The sequence below is a fragment of the Mustela nigripes genome, chromosome 7 (genome assembly GCF_022355385.1).
Source record: "Mustela nigripes isolate SB6536 chromosome 7, MUSNIG.SB6536, whole genome shotgun sequence".
Classification (NCBI taxonomy): Eukaryota; Metazoa; Chordata; class Mammalia; order Carnivora; family Mustelidae; genus Mustela; species Mustela nigripes.
In genome coordinates, this window is record NC_081563.1 from 96161757 (window position 1) to 96178600 (window position 16844).

General features: G+C 44.4%; 1 protein-coding gene across 1 annotated transcript in view; it reads right to left on the reverse strand.

Annotated features, from left to right (window-relative positions):
- CFAP61 (cilia and flagella associated protein 61) overlaps positions 1 to 16844 on the reverse strand; it is a 281559-nt gene that overhangs the window by 137867 nt on the left and 126848 nt on the right. The window contains exons 16-17 of the mRNA XM_059406453.1: positions 16569 to 16775; positions 13359 to 13493 (exon numbers count right to left, since the gene is read on the reverse strand). Coding sequence (XP_059262436.1) covers positions 13359 to 13493; positions 16569 to 16775 — 342 coding nt within the window. The remainder of the gene's footprint in view (positions 1 to 13358; positions 13494 to 16568; positions 16776 to 16844) is intronic.

A 16844-nucleotide genomic window follows, 5' to 3' on the forward strand; every position in this document is an offset into this window, starting at 1 on the left:
CATGTCTATTTTTATATAGTTGAAATAAATCCCTAATTAACCAGAACAAAATAAACAGATGCATTTGGATACTTAGGGCCTGGAGATTCTTTTGGAATTTGGGCTTGGTGGGCTGTCCTCCAGTGGGGCAGGTCACCAGAAGGCAAGCCACTCATGTCCTGTCTCACTCACTTCATGCCCAAGGGAACCTGGATCTCAGCCTGGCTGCCTTGAGAGGATCCAAGGGTTCCTGGGCCCTAAGCAGCATCCTCCAGAATAAACAGCCCCCGCACAGCAAAACACTAGAGAGGGGAGATGGTAGGAAAATCCTCATGAAGAATAGAGTCAGGTGCCTACACCTGACAAGATAGAAGGGGTGACGAACTAAGGTCATGGACAGGGCACTGGGCATAAAGTTGAATCTAGCCACCCAAACACCTTCAGAGTCTGGCATTTACTCCTGCCTTTGGAGTGAATCAGATCACACAGGTGTGTATCTGTCTGCGTGTCTATCCCCCTATTGATGACACAAAGGGAGGGGTGAGCTGTTAGAAGTCACCTGGCCCAGGGGACCACTAGTTGGGGTCCTACTGACACAGTGTGATTCCAGACCCAGGTGTGTACAGAGGGAGGCTGTCTAGTAAACTAATTAAAATAGTGGCCGATTATATATACTTCCATGGGACACTATCAGACATCATTTATGACCAGCTCACAAATTAAAACTTGTGATAGAAAATGCCTAGGGGTGCCTGGGTGGCTCAGTTGGTTAAGCGTCTGACTCTTGATTTCAGCTCAGGTCTTGATCTCAGGGTTGTGAGTTCAAGTCCCCTGCTGGGCTCCATGCTGGGTGTGGAGCAGAGAGAAAGAGAAAGAGAAAGGAAGGGAGAGAGGGAGGAAGGAAGGAGAAGGGAAGGGAAGAAACGGCGCAAGAAAAGAAAGCGTGTGGTCCAATTCTTAAAATCAACCACCACCTCCGGTTTCACTGCAGCACCGTACTGAGGGTCAGTGCATGGAGGTGACAACGGGGACAGTTTCGGCCAGAGGAGCTTCACCAGGGTGACGGGAGAGCACTGTCCCAGACTGGCTCCCTAGCAGCGTGGCTCCTTTCAGTTAAACACATAAACTGCCATAAAAACCTTGATTATAACGACTACCATGGTGATCATTTCAACGCACTGAATTATATTACAAAAACAGAACAAACAAAACCCAGGACACGACTGAAGAGCGCGAGAAGTAGGAGCAAGGGTATAGGATGTAATTCACGTTTATTACCAGGGGTTCCAACCGCCGGAACGGCCCGTGCTGTTGTCGACTCGTGTTTGAGATCTCCAACAAGTAGCAATAAAAAACCTTTACGGCTCCCACGCTCCTTCCATACCTATTTATTCTATCTCTCTCTCTCTCTCTTTTTTTTTTCTCCTGTTTTTAAGCTGCCCTTTTTGTTTTCTTTCTTGCTTATTAAGTTGGTTACCATGGAGATCATGACGTCAGTAATCTTGACTCAGCTTAATGGTCTGGAGGCAACAGACTGGATAATGGTTTTTATTTTTCCTTAAAGAGCTTCGACCCCAGAGAAAGGCGGCAGTGTGAGGATGGAAGGCAGAGGACTTGGAGCTGCCTCTGGGATGGGGGCAACGTGCGGCGGGGGTGGGGGGATCCCCCGGGGCTGAGGCAGCAGGGAGCAGGCCAGAGCGGGCAGGAAGGTAGCCAGCACTTTGGCTTGCTCCTTTGCCTCCAGTTGGGGCAAATGTCACTTTCCCTCAGAGCTGGTGAGTGTGTAAATGAGGACAATTGAACTCAGAAGCCTTTATGAAAATTACTAAATTGTAGAAAACTTCAAATATGCCTGAGCTCCATGGGAATGTATGACCTCTCTAGGTTCCTGGCTGGCTTGTCTGTTTCCCTAGTCTTTTGCATCTTCTAAGAAAGTGTATCTTACTTTTTAAAACAAGAATTTATTTATTTTTAAAATCACCTTACTTATTGTCATCTGGACAAGCATATTCTTTAATTCCTATCCCCTATTTCTCCCCTTCCCCGACCCTCTTCTCTTCTGGTAACCATCAGTTTGTTCTCTATAGTTAAGAGTCTGGGTCTTGGTTTACCTCTCTCTGTCTCTCTTCTATTTTTTTCATTTTTAAACTAGAATTTATTAACAAGATACAACATCTAAAAGCTTTCATGAGAAGATCTAAAAGTTAGCTTTATAATATGTGCATCCATGGACATAAAATCACTTCATAATGAATGGAGCTTTGTTTTTCTAATTCCTCCATTGGCCAGAGGCAGTGAGCCAGCCCCACAGGGGCCTTCTTGGTCTGCAATCTGTGTGTATATTATTGTTATCATCATGGAGGAGTACTACTTCATATTAACAGATGTATTTCATTCCTGTCCTGTTGACTCATGACTTCTCCTGACATCTTCAGGAAGCAGTCAGGGGACACCAGCCATTGGACAGACAGCTGCAGAAGAGTGAGTAGGTCACTTCTTTTCAAAACTCATGGCAGATTGAGAGAAGATTTTTGAGTCTCAGAAAAGCCTGACTTTTGAGTATCAGAAGTCAGAGTTGATGCCTCACTTCTTAAACGATAGATTTCAAAAGAACACATGGTGACAACAAAGTCTGTCTTCCCTATACCGGAAGAGGGAGGAAAAGAGGAGGGAAAGAGAGACAAGTATAGAACAGGCCTCTCCTTCCCTCTGGTTAAAGCCATGAAAGTGGAAGACAGGGACAGGATCCTCAAAGAGGTTCTGGAGAACATGGGAATATGGGAGCAGAGCAATCTGTGCCTCACAGGGATGCCCTTGCCACCTGTTCCGAGAAGGGTGGAGATGGTTGAGGGCGGTGTCAGGGCAAGAAAGAAGATGAGGCAGGTCATGAGCTTCCCAAAGCCCAGAGGGGGGCCAGAGGGAGAGAGCCAGAGAGGGAAGCATAGGGGGTGAAAGAAAGAGACAGCGGGGTGTGGGGGGGAAGGATATATACTGAGAAAGACAGACAGGAAGAGCACACTCCAGTCAACAGCCTGCCTGACTCGAACAGTTCTCAAGGCCACGAAGAGAATGTCCCCACTGTAAGTAGTTAAGGGCCAGCTGGGGACCTGGATGACAAAATAAGGGATGTGTTAGGACAAGCTGAAGTTCTGAGCACCAGACCATGGCTCCCCAACCCCTCCATGCCTCCGTGATGCCAAGATGCTTCATGGGCTCTCAAGAACTGTAATGTCTTCCCCACTGGGGTGGGGGGGGGGGGGGGGGGGAAAATTCCTGAATGAACTCCATTTAAACATTAAATGGTAAAATTTACTTGGAACTGATGGAGATTACTTCTCCCTTCAGGTGGAGTGGAGACTCCATGGAGAGATTCAGTGGAGCCCAAGAAAAATGGGAAAATAGACCTCATTATCTGACTCCAAACATTTATATCTGACAATAAAAAAGGGCTTCCTGCATGCTGGTGGTTTACTTAGACAAAGCAAACCCACTGCAAAGAGAAATGATCTTTTCAAAGGAGGGAATCATAATTTTTATTTTCCTAAATTCTAAAACTTCATGTTTTTTGATTCCAGAAAGAGTAGCTTTACCTTTGACCTAGCAAAACAGTTTCCAGGAATTTGCTGAAAGGACATAATGATGAATATCCTCAAAAATAACAAGAATGGACATGGCAGCATTGTTCATAATGATATAATTTGGATAAAGACTGAAATGACCAACATTAGGGAATTGGCTAGCAACACCAGTGGTGAATCTTGGGATCTGGCACAGGATGCTGCTGTCCCAAAGCCTGCGCCTGGCAGCTGTCTAGCCTCGGGTAAGTTATGTCACACAGGACATCAGAAGCTGAAGACAATGGGTGCTACATTCCAAAGAAACTCTTCTTGTGAAGAATGTCAAAGCAGGTGAACAAGTACTGGTTAAATGACTTTTAAAGCTGTCACTCACAATGAGAATATAAAAGGGTAAGAAAAATAGATATAAGAGAAGATTCTTCTGGAGATTTCCTCAGTGAGCTACAATGATCTGCTGTGGGTCAGATGCCACCCCACCCCAAAGAGGAGACATGGGGATGGCCTTGTCTTTCACTTTAAGTCTCAAAAAAAGGGCATGGGGGCCCTCAGCCACCCTCACATGAGCTCCCACAGTGGACTGCTACGTGATTTCTGCCCGAGAGATCTGAAGGGCACGTCAGGTGGGTGGCTGCTGCTGGGCAACGAAGTGAAGGTGGCCTGCAGCGGCCATCTGTTGACAGGTGTGGACTTTTATCAGAGGTTTTTCCTAGGGGGCCATCTTGAGGGGAGATTAAGACTCAGGCTGCAGAGCTAGAGGGTTTTTGGTTTGTTTTGTTTTGTTTTTAAGATTTTATTTATTTATTTGACAGACAGAGATCACAAGTAGGCAGAGAGACAGGCAGAGAGAGGGGGAAGCAGGCTCCCCTCCCCACCTAGCAGAAAGCCTGATGCAGGGCTTGATCCCAGGACCCTGAGATCATGACCTGAGCTGAAGGCAGAGGCTTTACCCACTGAACCACTCAGGCGCCCCAGAGCTAGAGGGTTCTTGCCTGCACGAGGGGTTGGGGGTGGGAGGTCCCCAGTGACGGGAATCTCTGAGGAAACCAAGCACGGCTATGAGAAGAGGAGTCCGGCCCAGAGAGCAGGAGCTATCCAATGACAACAGCAGTCACAGAAGGAATCCACCACCCCCAGGCCGCCCCTCCTCCCTGCCCTGGCCCCCCAGTTTCACAAGGACCAGGAATATAGCTAAATAACAAGAAACTAACAGGCTTAAAGAAAAATACCCCGAACTGTAATAAGCTAAAGAGATGCTAAATAAGTGGGAGCTTGGTGAGTTAGAGAGAAAAGGGCCTCTCTGCCCTCCTTCCCCAGGCTTCAGCTGGGGAAGCAGGAACTCTAATCTTCAGAGGAAAATGGAGTTTTGATTATTACAGGAAATGAAACTGGACATTTCGTGGAATGAAGATGAGGTTCTGTGATTTGGAGCGGTGACCCATGCAACTTTTGTTACCTAAAACTGACCAGAAAAGTCACAGGCCTTGCCTACTTTCTGCCTGGGAACCGGGGGGGGGTGGGGGGGGGGGGGGGGGGGGCCGGGGGCGGCAAACCCGGCCACAGAGAGCACATTTACAGAGCGGCAGAAGGCAGAAATCAAGCGGCTTTGTCATTAGTCCCACAAGTCCTGCTGGGCTTAATGCTCTGCTACATAACTGAACCTCTCTTCACCTGTTTGCTCCCCTGCTCCCCTGCAAATCGGGGACAATGACACCCCGACTTCTGTGAGTCGATCCGTGCAGGTGTCTGACACAGAGCCCAGCACAGGAAGTACTCACGGACGGTTAGGGGGTCGTTCATCACAAGGCAAGTGCAACCACTAAAGGGACATTCTGGAATACTTCGTAACATGCAAAGACATTCACGATATATTCAGTGTAAAAGTGTGTTTCAAAATGCCGTATTTGATCGCCATGTATTTTTTTTTTCCCCACAGAAAATAAGCTAAAAGTAAAAACACCAAAATATTAACAAAGGTAACCTAGTGAGAGAGGCTTGCAGGTTGTAGGGATTTTCTATTGATTTTTCCTAAAATTTCTACTATCAATATGGACTGCTTTTGTAACAGCCTATTTTTTTTTTTTTTAATCAAGAGGAAAAGAAGTAACTTCCTGAGTCAGAGTCAACATCTGCAGGGCTAATTGTCCCCTTTGTCATTTTATATCCCCAGCTATTTAAAAATACACAAAGCAAAGCCTCCTGTTGGTGCTGCCTTGCCTTTTCCTCCCTGAAGGCGGATTGTGAAGAAGCCACTTAGCCGTGAAGGCCAGTTCCTGCCCCAAGGAGCCCAGGTCCACCCAGGAGCCGGGCTTGGCTGGGGCCCTCCAGAGCAAGAGCAGGCAGCTGATGTATCCCGAGGCGCTTTTGGACCTCTGTGGTATTCATTACTCTGGCTCTGCAGGGAACAGAATGCATTTTTTTTTTTTCTTCCTACAGGGTTATGGCAAGAACCTGATCAGCATCCAGGAAAGCCCCAGGATTCTCTCTCTCTCTCTCTCTCTCTCTCTCGCTCTCGCTCTCTCTTTTTTTTTTTTTTTTTTTCCTGTTCGGAGCTGTTTTAAAAGGGGTAACACTAGGAAAGGTGGACTCAAACAAAGGACAGGCTGGTGGTTTAAATACCAGAAAGTTCTCCATTTCTCTCTTGTGGTTTGGATGGGCTCCTCCCCACCCCTGCTGCTGGAGCTCTTCTAACTGTGCATGGAGGCCTATAGAAGGCTGATGAGCCAGCGAGGGTAAGGCAAGGAAGACAAGATCAGGAGAGATCAGATTTTAGGAAAAATTCTGCTTTCAGAATGACTGAAGCTAGTATTGTGGGTGTACAGTCAACCAAAAATGATGCTCTCCAGGAGTGGTGGAGAAGCCCTGCTTCCGAACTGAAAGAAGAGTTAGGTACACTGCCTGGCCATGGCCTTGAGTGGACCAGCACTTGGCCACTTATTAGCAGGAATGCTGGGTCTCACCCAAGAATGAGAGAGTGTAAAATGGTGCAGTCACTGGGGTAAACAGTTTGGAAGATCCTCAAAATGTTGAACATAGAGTTACCATATGAACGAGCAATCCTACTCCTAGGTATACACACCCATGAGAAACAAAAACATATAGCCACATAAAAACCTGTGCAGGAATGTTCGTTGCAATGTGATGGAAACAACTCAAATGTCCATTGACTGATGAATGGATAAATAAAATGTAAAATGTAGCGGACACATATAATAGAGTATTCTTCAGCAATAAGAAGGAATCAAGTAGGGGCGACTGGGTGGCTCCGTGGTTAAGCATCTGCCTTCAGCTCAGGTCATGATCTCAGGGTCCTGGGATTGAGTTCCACATCAGGCTTCCTGCTCAGCAGGGGTCTACTTCTCCCTCTCCCTCTGTGTTCCCTTGCTCTCTCAATCTCTCTCCCAAGTAAATAAATAAAATCTTAAAGAAAAGGAATCAAGTACACAAGAAAATGGATGAAACTTATAAACATGCTAAGTGAATGCAGACAGTCCCAAAATGCCACATCGTATAACTCTACTTCTACAAAATGTCCACAGTAGGCAGATTCATGGAAACAGAAAATAAATCATTAATTGCCTAGGGCTGGGGAAAGAGAGTAGCTACTAAGGGCTTTCTTTCCTGGCGTGACAAAAAAAGTTCTAAAATTAGATGGTATTGTTTGCCCAACTGTGTAATATACTAAAAACTAATAAATTTCATAATTTAATGGGTGAATTGTAGGGCATATAACTTATGTCTCAATAAAGCTGTTCAAGAGAAAGGGAGGGAGGAAAGCACAGAGAGAGGGAGAGAGAGACAGTGATTGTCCTATGATATCTATCTTAGAAAATGAGGATAAGACGTAGGATTGATTTTTGATGATGTTGCGATTGTTAAGAAGTAACTTTACTTTTCACAGTGTCTTAGCTTATCACACCCTGAAGATCTCATTCTGGCATTCGATCACAGGTCAATTTCTAAACAATGTCCAGGCTTGTCAATTATGCCACTAGAGTATATCCTATCCATCCCTGGCCTCCCGGGCAAACCTTCAGTCTCTTTCCCAGGGCATTTATTCTAGCACTTTCTAAGAACACTGTGAAGCCCGATGTAGCACAGAACTGAATATCGAGAAATTTATAACACAACGTAACCTATGTATGGGACCCCAATTTTTCCTCCTTTCCCCGCAGCTGCCACTATCATTTCAAAAGGTTTGCAACAATAAGCTAGAGAGAGAAGTACCAATAGCCTGATCAGTGGGTGTTTAAAAATTGACCCTGGCACACCAGCCTGGCCCTGTGCATCTGTTCCTTCCCAGGCAAGCCCCGGCCAGAGTCAGGCTGGCCCAGAATCAGAATCAAGAATGAAGGACTCAGCCAAGAGGAAAATCCAAACCTCTCTGGGGGAAAGACCGTTATCTGTGGGTCACCTTTTTACTAAGGATCTGGTGCCAGAGATCTGGGAGATACCAAAAGGTCTACTGTCAAGCCATCTTCTTTTTCTGTAGTTTTGGTCTTCCTACAATGACTTGTGATAGCAGCACTTTTGCTTTTTAGATAAGAGAATATATATATCATGATGGTTGAAGGCAGGGTTCTGGCAGCAGACCATCCAGATCTGAAGCTCTGCCAATGAATTAGTCTTTGGACAAGTCATTTACCCTCCTTCCCTGCAAGCCTGTTATCTTTAGGTACCCTGAGGAGGGGAGTAGCTGTGACTCTTCACACGTGCTGATGGGAGCGTCAAATGGGATGATTCATGGCAAGCCTTTAGTAAGGCTGTTGGGAGAAATCGCTGCTGTTGCGATTTTTCTGTAAATTTAAAAGGAAGGAATTATGAGAATAATGAGACTAAATCACTGATGCACATGAGTCATACTGCTGTATACATGTATACTGCATATAATACTAAACTAGATAGTGTTCAGAGAACTGGAATGAAATGACCACAGAACTTGTACTGTTTGAAGGAGGAAAAAAAAGAGCTCATGAAGGAATGTCTATAAACTATCCTAAGAATGTCAGAGAAAAGGGTTCAAACGCACTTCCTATAGGTAGTGCAAATGGCTAAGAAATGGCTTGAAAAATCACCCTTGACTCATAGGCGTGATTTAAAGTGCGTTAATTTCATTTCAAGATCCTATCACCATGGTTACACTGAGAGGATCAGGGCATATACGATGCTGAAAAACAAGCGTACGTATTTTTAGCAACCTCTATCGAGGAGAAGCCAAAGGGCTGATTTCAAAATACACCACACAATCTGACCACAACTACAACAGTGGAGTCTAACCATGGGCAGCCAAATTTCCCAAGTTTAAAGAAGGAGTTGGGGTACAATCAAGCTGGGGAAAATTTAGCAGGTGCTGGAAGAATAATGCAATTTCCTAGGGCAGCAGATGCACAAGTGAAACAGTATCCAGTAACAGTCCATCAGATGGTAATTACCGCTGGACTGGGGAAGAACAGCCGAGATGAAAAGGGACAATTCAAAGGGTAACTGAATGCCAGTCAGTGACATCTTCTTGAGAGATCACATACCAGGAAAAAGCCGGCCAGCACTTAGCTCTGAGAAGGGGGGGGGGGGGTAAATAAATCGTCATTTTCCTTTGTAGAAGGACAAAGGGAACATGGAGGCCTCAAAGAATTCATTAGTCAAGACTTTAAAAGACCATCACTAATCAACCACCCACCCACCACAAATAATAACCACAGGCATCGATTGCCCTGAAAATGAGATTCCTACATCATCTGAAAGATAATAGCTTGGTTTGGTCCCAAAAATTTGGGGGGGAAGAAAAGAAAGAGAGATGAGTTCACACTGTAATTCTATGGATCCCATAAACCAAGATGAAGGGCAAAAGACACCGAAATGAATGATGGGGAGCATGTATGAGACTGAAGTGAGCATAGGAGCTGTTTCAGCTCAAAGCAGATTTTCTGGTATTTCATATCATAAGTAAGACTCATTTGAAATGAAACAGTGTGTCAGAACAAACGCATTCCTGACCAAGTGATGGTGGAGACCCAGTGTGGATCCTCCCCCTGAGTCTGGCTCTCAACACCGGGGCCAGTGTGGCCCTCTCCCATCCCATTCATCTAGCCACAACAGTCCCCACATTAACACGAGCACCAGTTTGTGAACTTCCAGAGGGCAGGGGTCACAGTTATCTCTGAATGCCTATGTGGGAGCAGGCAAGGAAAGAAAATAGAACCATCCCACAGTCAGTGTGGCTCAAACTGCTCCACAGTCTTTCATTAATATGGCCATTCAATTAATTCAGCCACATTCTGAGTATTTCCCTGGCTGTGCTTTTCATGCATGTGGACCATGCACTGATTCATTACCAAAAAAAAAAAAAAAAAAAACGTCGCAATAATTCTCACAATGTGAGACCAAGATGGACAATTCTAGCTGAGAAATGAGTCTTCCAAGCCTGGCCCATGTGGTTATGGTCTTGGTCAGAAAAAAAAAAAACCTTGTCTCTTATCCATGAATCTACACTGGTTGACTGTGGAGGTATTATGATGAATCTTTGAGACCTGCCTCTGTAATAGGTGATGAAAATCATTTATGTGTTTTCCAGGTCCTTTCTTAAGACCTGGGGCAGGCAGTCAATTAATACAACAATAGGGTGTATTACGGCAGAGACACCTATCATCCAAACCAGGCAGAAACCACCAGGGCCTTGGGGTGGGTGGGGACATATTTCCCTGCCAACTGTGATGAATTTCAATCACTGCTGGCTTGTGCCAGATTCAAATTGGCAACCCACCGAGATGAAACACTCTCTATCCCATTACTCATGCCTGGAGTGATCTGTTCCCTTGAAGACTGGCTTCCTTCGTGAAAGCAAGGGAATGGATGGTCACCCTGAGATGGTTTAAGTAGGATAAAAGGTAAGAAAGACAAGTACCCAGCCAGGGAAATGTGCGGACACGGTGAAGGAGCCATATAACCTCCATCTGCTAGGGGGTATAGCAAACTTGAAGGGGAAAATAAAAGGAGTTCATTTAGTAATGACAGTCACTCAATTTCACTAAGTTCAATGGCTGCAACACTATTGCTCTCCTAAGAAAACCATGCTTTTAAGACTCTATAGAAATTCGTCCTAGAAAATTTCTATTTGGCTCACCCTTGTCTCAGATAATTGGCCTAAAGCATGAAATCTAACTAAAATGTTGAAAAGAAAAAAAAATTTTAAATAATGTAATTTAGCATTTTTACTTTTGAGTATCCAGTCCTGTCCCATGTGGATTATGGTCTTGATAATCCCTCGATAAAACTTTTAAGATTTCTGAAATATTTACTAAATCATGTTTGCTTAATTTAATTCTTTACTAGAACCTTCTCAAGGAGGAGTACAATAAGTAGCTGCAGAAGTGTTTCCACAAAAGTCAAAATTCACAGATACAATAGACAACACGGCACAACATGGCGGTACCAAGCACCAGCCCCACCCGCCTGGTAAGTGGTTGTCTCCCTGGACCAGTGATTTAAACAATCTATCTCTGCTGTCCCTCGAAATGAGCTTCGGCTCTACAGGGCACACACGGCACACTGAGATTACCACAGAAAAGTTTATGAAATGTAAGTAATGATTTTAACTCATACCAACCTGGGAAGTCATGATAAGATTGTATTGAATGAAACAAAATGTGTTTTTTTTGTTTTGTTTTTCTGGCTTTATCCCTACCTGGAACTCCAGGCTCTGGAGATTCCTTGGGGTAGAGGTGGGGAGAAGTTGCTGGTATTCATAAAAACATTGTTCTTGGTAACCAGGTGACAGCTTTGCATTCCGCCTTTCCTTGGAAGGGCTAAAGGTAATGGAGTCCCGTGAGGGCTTCTCCTGGCCCAATAATATGGTCTGTCCATCCTTGAAGGATTCTCAGCAGTGAGTGCAAAAGGGCAGTAACTTGATCTGACACAGAAGCTGCATCCTTGGGAAGGGAGGCACCTTCTCCTGGGGTCACCATGACTCTAGGGAAGCTGTTGTAGGGCGTGATAGAAGAAGCCACCCTCTATGACCTCAAGGCACTCTCTTTGTGCTAAACCTGCAGGTCTTGGCTTTCATTCCAAAGGAGTCCAATCCGAAAACAGCCCATCTGGTAGCCGTCCCAAAAGTCCTCCAGATGGGCTTGGCCACTCTTACCTTCAGCATGAACAAACCGTAAATTGCAGTGCTCTGGGCCCTGCTACCTAGAACCTATCCATGATCCTGGATGAAATATATGTATCTGAGAATTGCTTCAAAATGATAAAGAGGAAGGAGAAGTGGGTGGGGGTGTAGATGATTCAAAATTGGCTAAGAATTGCAAGAAGAGGACAGTTTTGAAGCTCAGTGCCAAGTATCTGCGTGTTTCAGTGCTACTCAACATGGGGTCTAAGACAGGTGCCCATGGGCAAACTGTCATTGGTCTTGGAAGATGTAAGCACAGAGATGGAGAGAAGCATTCAGCAACTTTTATAACCATTGAAGAGCGTAATTGTGTTTGTTTGATCTAATAAGAAAATAATTGGACTTGAGTTCTGTCTTCCTTTGTTGTTAAACTCATTCTTAAGGAATTCACCTTTTACAAAGCTATTGGTCTATGTTGGATTGTACCTTTAAAAAAAAAAAGAGAGAATAAGGTCCCTCAGCACAGACAGGATGAGAAGCCCTGCTTTATCTGGTTCTCTCTACTTCGGTATATGCTTGACCTTTTCCCTAATAAAGAGTTAAGGAGGGAAAGAACTGCTATTGATTTTTAGTCACTCCTCAAATACAAATTTAGATCTTATCAGAAAAGAGATATAAATTTATTGTCCATTTTACAAATGTAAGGATGATTGCAGGATTTAAGCAGCCTTGGTTACGGTGAGCAGGTGCCACTCAGCCGGGTCTTGATGGAGACCCTCCCACGCCCCACCCAGTGCACCCATTTGCAGACTGGGAGCTGGGGGCAGCAGAATGACATATTTCCTGCAGTGCTGGGGTTGCCCAAGCTCTTTATTTGAGCACCGTATCGAGCAACTCCTTGGCTAATCTTTTGGAGAGTTTAAACCTTCCACTTTCCTCTTTCCTCTCTCACAACAGACCAATGTCAGCACACTGAGGGAATTTTTTTTTTCAACTTATTTAAATGGAAGTGCCTACAAATACTACAAACCCACATATGCACATCAACTTGACGAGATCGTGGGGTTTTTTTCCCAGCTAATTCATTGAACACGGCTGTGTGTACACACACATGCACATTTTCAGTGAAAGTGCAATCTAGGTTCTATTTGGGTTTCTTCTGTTCTGGTAATAAAACGCATCCCGGGGTTGTTCATTTTAAGGCTAAGCCCCGTGCCACCCCTGGGCAGCTCATAGGGTCCTGTTAATCATCCTGGCTCCCCACAGAGGGGTTAAAGCAAACCCAGCTTAAGACCCGGCTCTGCTGTCTCTGTCAGCTTTGTCCGACTTATGAATGCCCACTTCTGCCTTGCAAATAAAACATCAGTGGAAAGGGGGATCTTGCGTTTGAGGAAGGAGAAAGAAAACAGAAATACGTCGGGAGTTTGACTCCCACCCACCTGGGCAGAGACATAAAGCGTCCCCGTGGGGTCTGTCGTCCAGGGATCAGGCCACCCCTGTTTCAGGTTTCTGTGAAAGAACCACCTGAGGGAAAGGGCTGCAGGGGGGCCTGGGCAGGGAGCCCCTGTAAGGGCACGAGCTCCAGGCTCCCTGTAATTAAGAAGCAGCCTACTCCCTAGAAGACGGCACTGCTACCCCATCTGCCACGCCCGCGCGACTTGGCTCGGCGCCTCCCTGCCTGCTGCCGCCCGGCTACCCACCGGATCCTTGGAGACCGCCTTTGATGGAGCGTTGATGCCAAGCTTTTCCAGAGGATAGACAATCTGTCGTCGTGGCCGCACGGGAACCAAGTAATGAAGGGCGGATGTCAGGGAGTGGGCAGAGGAGTTCTGGAACTGAAAGACAGCAATCTCTGTTTTAGGGGAGAGAATGTGAGGGCAGTGCTGCACAGATGCCTGCGTGCGGCTTTACAAATACAAAAGTCTGAACTCGGCCAAATTGTAGAGGGGGGAAAAATCAGCAAATAAACAAACAGACTCTTCGAGCAGAGGAATGAATTGTAGATAATGCCTGACACTAATGAAGATAATTACGAGAGTAATTACATTACTATCTCTGTGGGAATGACAGATAAACAAGTGGTTTGGTTTATGGGATTTTTCAGTACAAGTATTTTCCCCAGGAGGATATTCTTCTCCATAGTGATCATGAATCAGCTTGATTTGACCCCATTAAGCTCTGTTATCTGCGTCCTGTTAACCTTTGCGTGTTTGGCACAAGCTGCTTTAAGAAGGCACATAGATAAAAATGTCATCTGAGGGGAGGCTGAGCGCCGCCGTGGAGATCCTCCTGTTTGTGAAAGGCACAGCTACTTCAAATGGATCTTTGTTGACAAAAAGAAGGGTTTTAAAACAAAAAGGTGAAACTGGAAAGTGGGGTGGGGGTTAGGGAAATTGTATCATATTATTTTGACTTATATTAGTGCTAAATTATGAGGCGGATTTATGCTTACTGTAACAGACTATGATAAATCATGTTTTAGGAGAATGTGTTAAATATTCATTTTACCCCATTTTTAAAACTTGGCAGAGAAAACTGAACATGGTGATTTTTATTCCTTTCACATTTATGAAATCTGAGGGGGTTCTGGTGAAACTAACTCAGGGTATTTCAACCACTTAAACCTCAGGAATTAAACTGTGACACCAAAATTTCTAATGACATGTTTATGGAATTTAAACTGGAAAACAAACAAGTAAAACTCAACTAAAACTAGGTGTAGTTTAATAAATAAGATGGTTTACGTATGACTTAGCTGCTGTTCGATAGCCCCCCAGCCCCAGCCATTTCTGAGAGCTTCAGAAAGGGATTTCTAAAATCCTTCACTGTTGAACTTCACACCCTGACCTTGCACACTGAAAAACAGAAGCCAGGAATTCCTAGCCAGAGTTTTTGCTTTTATTCCTGGAGGATCTCCTACCACGAAAGTATGGGTAAAACCATCTTCATAATGAGAGCCCAATGTTCACTTTTACTATAGTCAAGGGATTTATAGCAGAACTTGTCAATTCTTACCTAAATTACCTGGTATGGCTTCTGACCCTTGTTTAAACGTATATGTGTAAATCAGCTGGAAGTGCAGAGAGGAAAAATCTGTCTCCAAATGTGTTTCTATATGCTACGTGAAATAGTGCGTAACACGTTCCAAATTCTGTACACGATTGAGGTAAATATGCAAATGTTCAGCAAAATGTCAAAGATACTATTTTTTATTATGGATGCAAAAAGACTTTCTGGCCCAACTGGGCACATGCAGGCAACATCATGAATAAAACGTCAAGAATTTAATATCACATCCTGAAGGTCACCGCATTGGCAACCTGCCAAATGCAAAGTAAAAAGAAAATGTGCGGGACCAGGATTTTCCAGCAGAACCATTCCCTTCCATCTCCTTAAGTTCAAATTTAAGACATTCGCATGTCTATCACACTGCATTTTGATAGGGAAAAAAATCATCATTAGAACATATTCTACCTCTTGCTGAAAATCTTTTCCACTTTTTTCTTCTTCCCCATTTCCTCTGTACTTCCCCAGAAGGCTTTTGTTAAATAAGATACATTGGCAAAATTACTGGTTTGGGGAATGTACCGATAGCCTTTAGACTGTTTTTAAGTTTAATGAATCAGAGTATTTTAAAAATCTGCTTAGCTCATTTGTGGTAACAAAGAAGAGACATGACAACATCCTGGACTCTGAGCAGAGCATGAGAAAGATTTTGGTCATGAATGGGACATGATGCGACAACTTCGCACTGGCATACTGATTGCGTCTCATCCCCTTTCAAGTCTACATGGAGCTGAGTGATGGAGGGATGGACTTGCCAGAAGCAAGACCTTGAGAAGCCAGCTTGAAGAGACCCTTGCCTGTGGAACAACCAGGACACTGTGTGTGCGTGTGTGCGTGTCTGTGTGATGTGTGTGTGTAGACACACTGATGTGGGCACGCACACGTGTGTGACCCTTCTCGGCACTTGGACTGGGATGCAACTTTGAACAAGACAGACAAACAGGGGCACCTGGGGGCCTCGGTCAGCTAAGGTCTGCCTTCAGCTCAGGTCATGATCCCAGAGTTCTGGGACTGAGCCCCATGTCCGGCTCCCTGGTCAGTGGGTAACCTGCTTCTCTCTCTCTTGTTCTGCTGCTCCTCCTGCTTCTGCTCTCTCTCAAATAAATATAAAATCTTTTAAAAAAAGAAAAAAAAAGACAGACAATCACTTCTGCTTTCATGATAGAAGATAATTTAGCTAGTGAAAAGTGCTCTGAAGACTAAACAGGATAAGTGAAAGCAATACTGAGGCACATGAAGAGCTTGCTATCTGTGCATGTTTGGATACACTGTAGATGGCTTTTACTGCCAAAGGATTAGTTTACGAAATGTGTTGGGCAGAGTTATACAGGTATTTGCTACATAAAGATTACATTACCTTCATACATCTCCGCTTTTTATCCATCCCTCTTATGGCAGTTGTTTCAGGGTTTATTTGGAATGCTGAGAGCACATCGATCTTACAGGATTGAACTGATTTGTTCTATGAGTTTAAACAAGAGTGTTCTTTGCTTGAAGAACTCAATAGGATAATTTTGGCATTTCACTAAAGCCCCATCAGAAATTATTTGACTTCCATGCCCCTTAGAGCAATTTTGCACTTTTCAGTGTCTCTTTTGTCACTAGGAAAAGCCAACAAATTGTTCTACTAATTATAATGGTTATAAATGTCTCTGAAATTCAGTCTGCTGGACTTTTCACTATAGTGTAATAAATAAAAGGGCCAATGTGGCCATTTGAAATTCAGAGGCATGTTATAATCCGAATCCATTCAGTGAGGCAGGAATGAAGTATGGCACACAACACAGATGATGTCGCGAAGGTTGACGTGCTGGAAAAGTGAATGAATGGTGACGTTCTTTTACCTTGCCTTCCCTGGCCTGCGGGTAAACAGGGTAGTAGAGACAGGACTTAAAGCCTAAACGGAGGATCTCCTTTAGGAAAAACTTGGTGTAGTGCCGAAAGATAGGATTCAGGGCAAAGTGGTACAAGTGCCCATGTTCTTCGCGCTGGTGGTGACTGAAGTAGATGAAATCTTCAATGTTGTAATGGGATCGTATGTACTCTACATCCTAAAACAGAGGAGGGGAAAGGACATCTAAGGATGTTTTAAACAAATGGCATGCATTTTGTCACAAAAA